General features: G+C 54.2%; 1 protein-coding gene across 1 annotated transcript in view; it reads right to left on the minus strand.

Annotated features, from left to right (window-relative positions):
- The window catches only part of ppp1r9ala (protein phosphatase 1 regulatory subunit 9A-like A), a 19799-nt gene extending 18155 nt beyond the window's left edge, over positions 1-1644 (minus strand). Inside the window, 1 exon segment of the mRNA XM_035676098.1 lies at positions 1-1644. This exon segment is cut by the window's left edge and continues 12 nt beyond it. Coding sequence (XP_035531991.1) covers positions 1-1644 — 1644 coding nt within the window.
- Between the last annotated feature and the right edge of the window lie 1055 nt (positions 1645-2699).

Below are 2699 nucleotides of genomic sequence, written 5' to 3' on the forward strand. Positions count from 1 at the left end.
CTCCTCTTCCTCCTCTTCCTCCCTGAGGACCTGGTCCACATCTCTGTCATCCACAAACGCTGCGTTCTCGATGCCGTACACTACTGGCGAGGCTCTGCCCTCGACCTCGCTCTCCTCGTCTTCCTCGCGATCAGCGTCCCCGTCTTGACTCGCGCCTAAACTTTCCTCGCGCCGCTCCTCTTTCGATGCACGCGGCTCGTTGTCCTCCAAGACTCGACCCTCGCCCGCGGTGGTCTCCGCTATCCTGTGCGTCTTACAGTTCAGTCTGTTCAGGTCCGTCGGTTCGTCTTTGGGACTTTGCACCTTCTGCTCCGCAAACACATTATCTTCATCCTCCTCCTCCTCCTCCTCCTCGCTCTCCGAGGACTCGTTCTGGACCACTACCAGCTCGGCCCGTACCACGCTCACCCCCCTGGAGTCCAGTGGCGACGCCTGGCTGACCCCGGTTGGACTACGGTCGTTGCTGCTGGCCTTATCGGGGTATTTAGCCCGGCTGGTGTTCTGAAAACCAGCAGGCTTCACGTCCCTCGGGGGCGGACTGTGCGTCTTGCCTTCATCCCCACTAACAGACGTCCTGCTGAACCCATCCCCGGACGATGAGGAGCGTTTGTAGCTGTGGCTCACTGGGGTCGTTTGCTCCGGTGAGAGGGGTTTGAGAGAGGCGTCAGCTGTCGGAGAAACAGATTTAAACGCCGCGTTGGGAACCGTCGGTTTAACCCCGACACTGGACGCCGGTTTGTTAACGACACACGCCGCCTGGGAGGCATTTCTGCTCGCGGCATCGGTAACGGGTGTACAGTTAGTGGCTTCTTTCACAGGAGGAGGAGATTTGTGTAAGCTGTCCCTTGTCGGCGAGGTGGGCAGTAGGTGTTCGGCCGTTTCTCCCTTTGCAGCAGCTGCGTTGTTGCATTCGGAGTCGTTCTCCGCCGTAGAAGCGTCCAACCTTTTGGACACGGGTCCTGCATTCAGCGACACTCTAGACACATGCCTTTTCTCACCATCGGCCTTCTCGTCCGGTTGACATTCGGCTGCGGATGTAGGGGTTTGCTCTGATTTGACAGTGGTCTCAGATGATCCCGACACTCTCCTGGTGCTTTTCCCCTCATCGGAGGCACTGCCGAGGGACAGACGGGTTACGGCTCTGTTTGGAGACTGCTTCTCTACGGCAGGCTGCTCTTTGATCCCCCGTTCAAAGAGTTTTCTGGTCACAGAGAACTTCTCTGCCAAAGCCACTTTGTCAATCTCAGCTTCTTCCCCCTTGGGTGTTTTATCTGAACCGTGTGGTTCTGGGCTCGTAGCACTGTTGAAGCTCGCTCTGTGGGTGCTGACTGGAAACGGCACCTTTGGCGGGGACACCGGGGGCGCTTCGGACTTTAAGGTCGCCTTCCCCTCTTGGCACTCCTGCTGCTGACCATCCATCTGCAGGAATATGTTCTTTATCTTGTTCACCCTGGTGCCAAAAGGCCTCCCCCTCGAGTCCTCCCGGGTGTCACTGGACCCATTTGCATATGATTTGGCGGCGCCCTCGGATTTTGGCCCATCAAAGGAGCACTTAATGGCGTGGAAGTCGGACTTGTATGCATTTCTGTGGGGGGACGCGCTCCTCAGGGTCCTCTCGCCTCCTTTGCTTTCCCCTTTGATCATTTTTGCGTGTTTACGACTGCAGCCCGATTGGAAAAAGCCGGGTGTGTAGAGACTGCTGCTGATTGTTGTGAACTACTATCCCCTCAACGTTACACAAGCGGAGCCATGGGTCCGGCGGAGTTTCTCTGCAGCACCGTCGTCTCAACTAACAAACACACACAGCGAAGTCATCTGAAGAGAGAGACGGACAGGAAAATCGGTTAATACAGAGGCCGGATACCATTACCTCACCATGCCTGACGTTAGTCTGTTAAAAGTCAGTTAATAAATGATTATCTCTGCCTGCATGCAAATCAAAGAGCACGAAAAGCCACAGTTTGAACGTGAAGTAACGTTGGATAACTCTTGGTAACGGTTCGATGGCGTTAGCTGTAAGCGGTTATCGTCAAGGCAACCACGAAAGTAACTTTAACCAACTATCACTGGGCCAACCGCCGAGCCTCGCTCTGAACCACTCATTGTGGCATTCCAAGTACGAGCCGTTGGAAACGTTCGACCCCGGCTCTGCACACGACGCCGCTCAAAGGTAAACCACTTTCTAACGCTCTCACCTCCGACTTGCTTCATCGTGTTAGGCGCCGAAAAGATCGCCCACAGTGCTCCAGTTTTTCTTCTTGTTTCTTCTTACAGTATCAAACTTGTGCCTTCTTCTTGCTCACCGCCATCATCCCCCCGCTCCCAGTCAGCCAGCGTTGTCCTGCCTCCTTTGCACTTCCAGACCTGTCGCGGGCTGAGCGGAGCGCGCACACGAGTACGTCTGTGCCGCGCGCCGCCACCGACGGGAACAGAAGGGTATCGGGAGCGCGCACACATTCCAGGAGTGTAACCCGCCACTCCACTACACCCTCCTCCTCGTTCCCATGGTTCCCCGCTGTATGGAAGACCAGTTCCGCCAATGCGCCGGGAAAAAACTCACTTAGTGTTTTAAAATAATGACTTAGTGTCTCAATAAAATTACTTTGTATCTCAAAATATCGACTTAGTATTACAAAGTCCTTATTTTGAGATATTAAGTCTAAATATTGAGACATTTTTTCATTATTTTGAAATGCTAA

Source organism: Morone saxatilis, unplaced genomic scaffold (assembly GCF_004916995.1).
Source record: "Morone saxatilis isolate NCDOM2014 unplaced genomic scaffold, NCSU_SB_2.0 Contig5, whole genome shotgun sequence".
Taxonomy (NCBI): Eukaryota; Metazoa; Chordata; class Actinopteri; family Moronidae; genus Morone; species Morone saxatilis.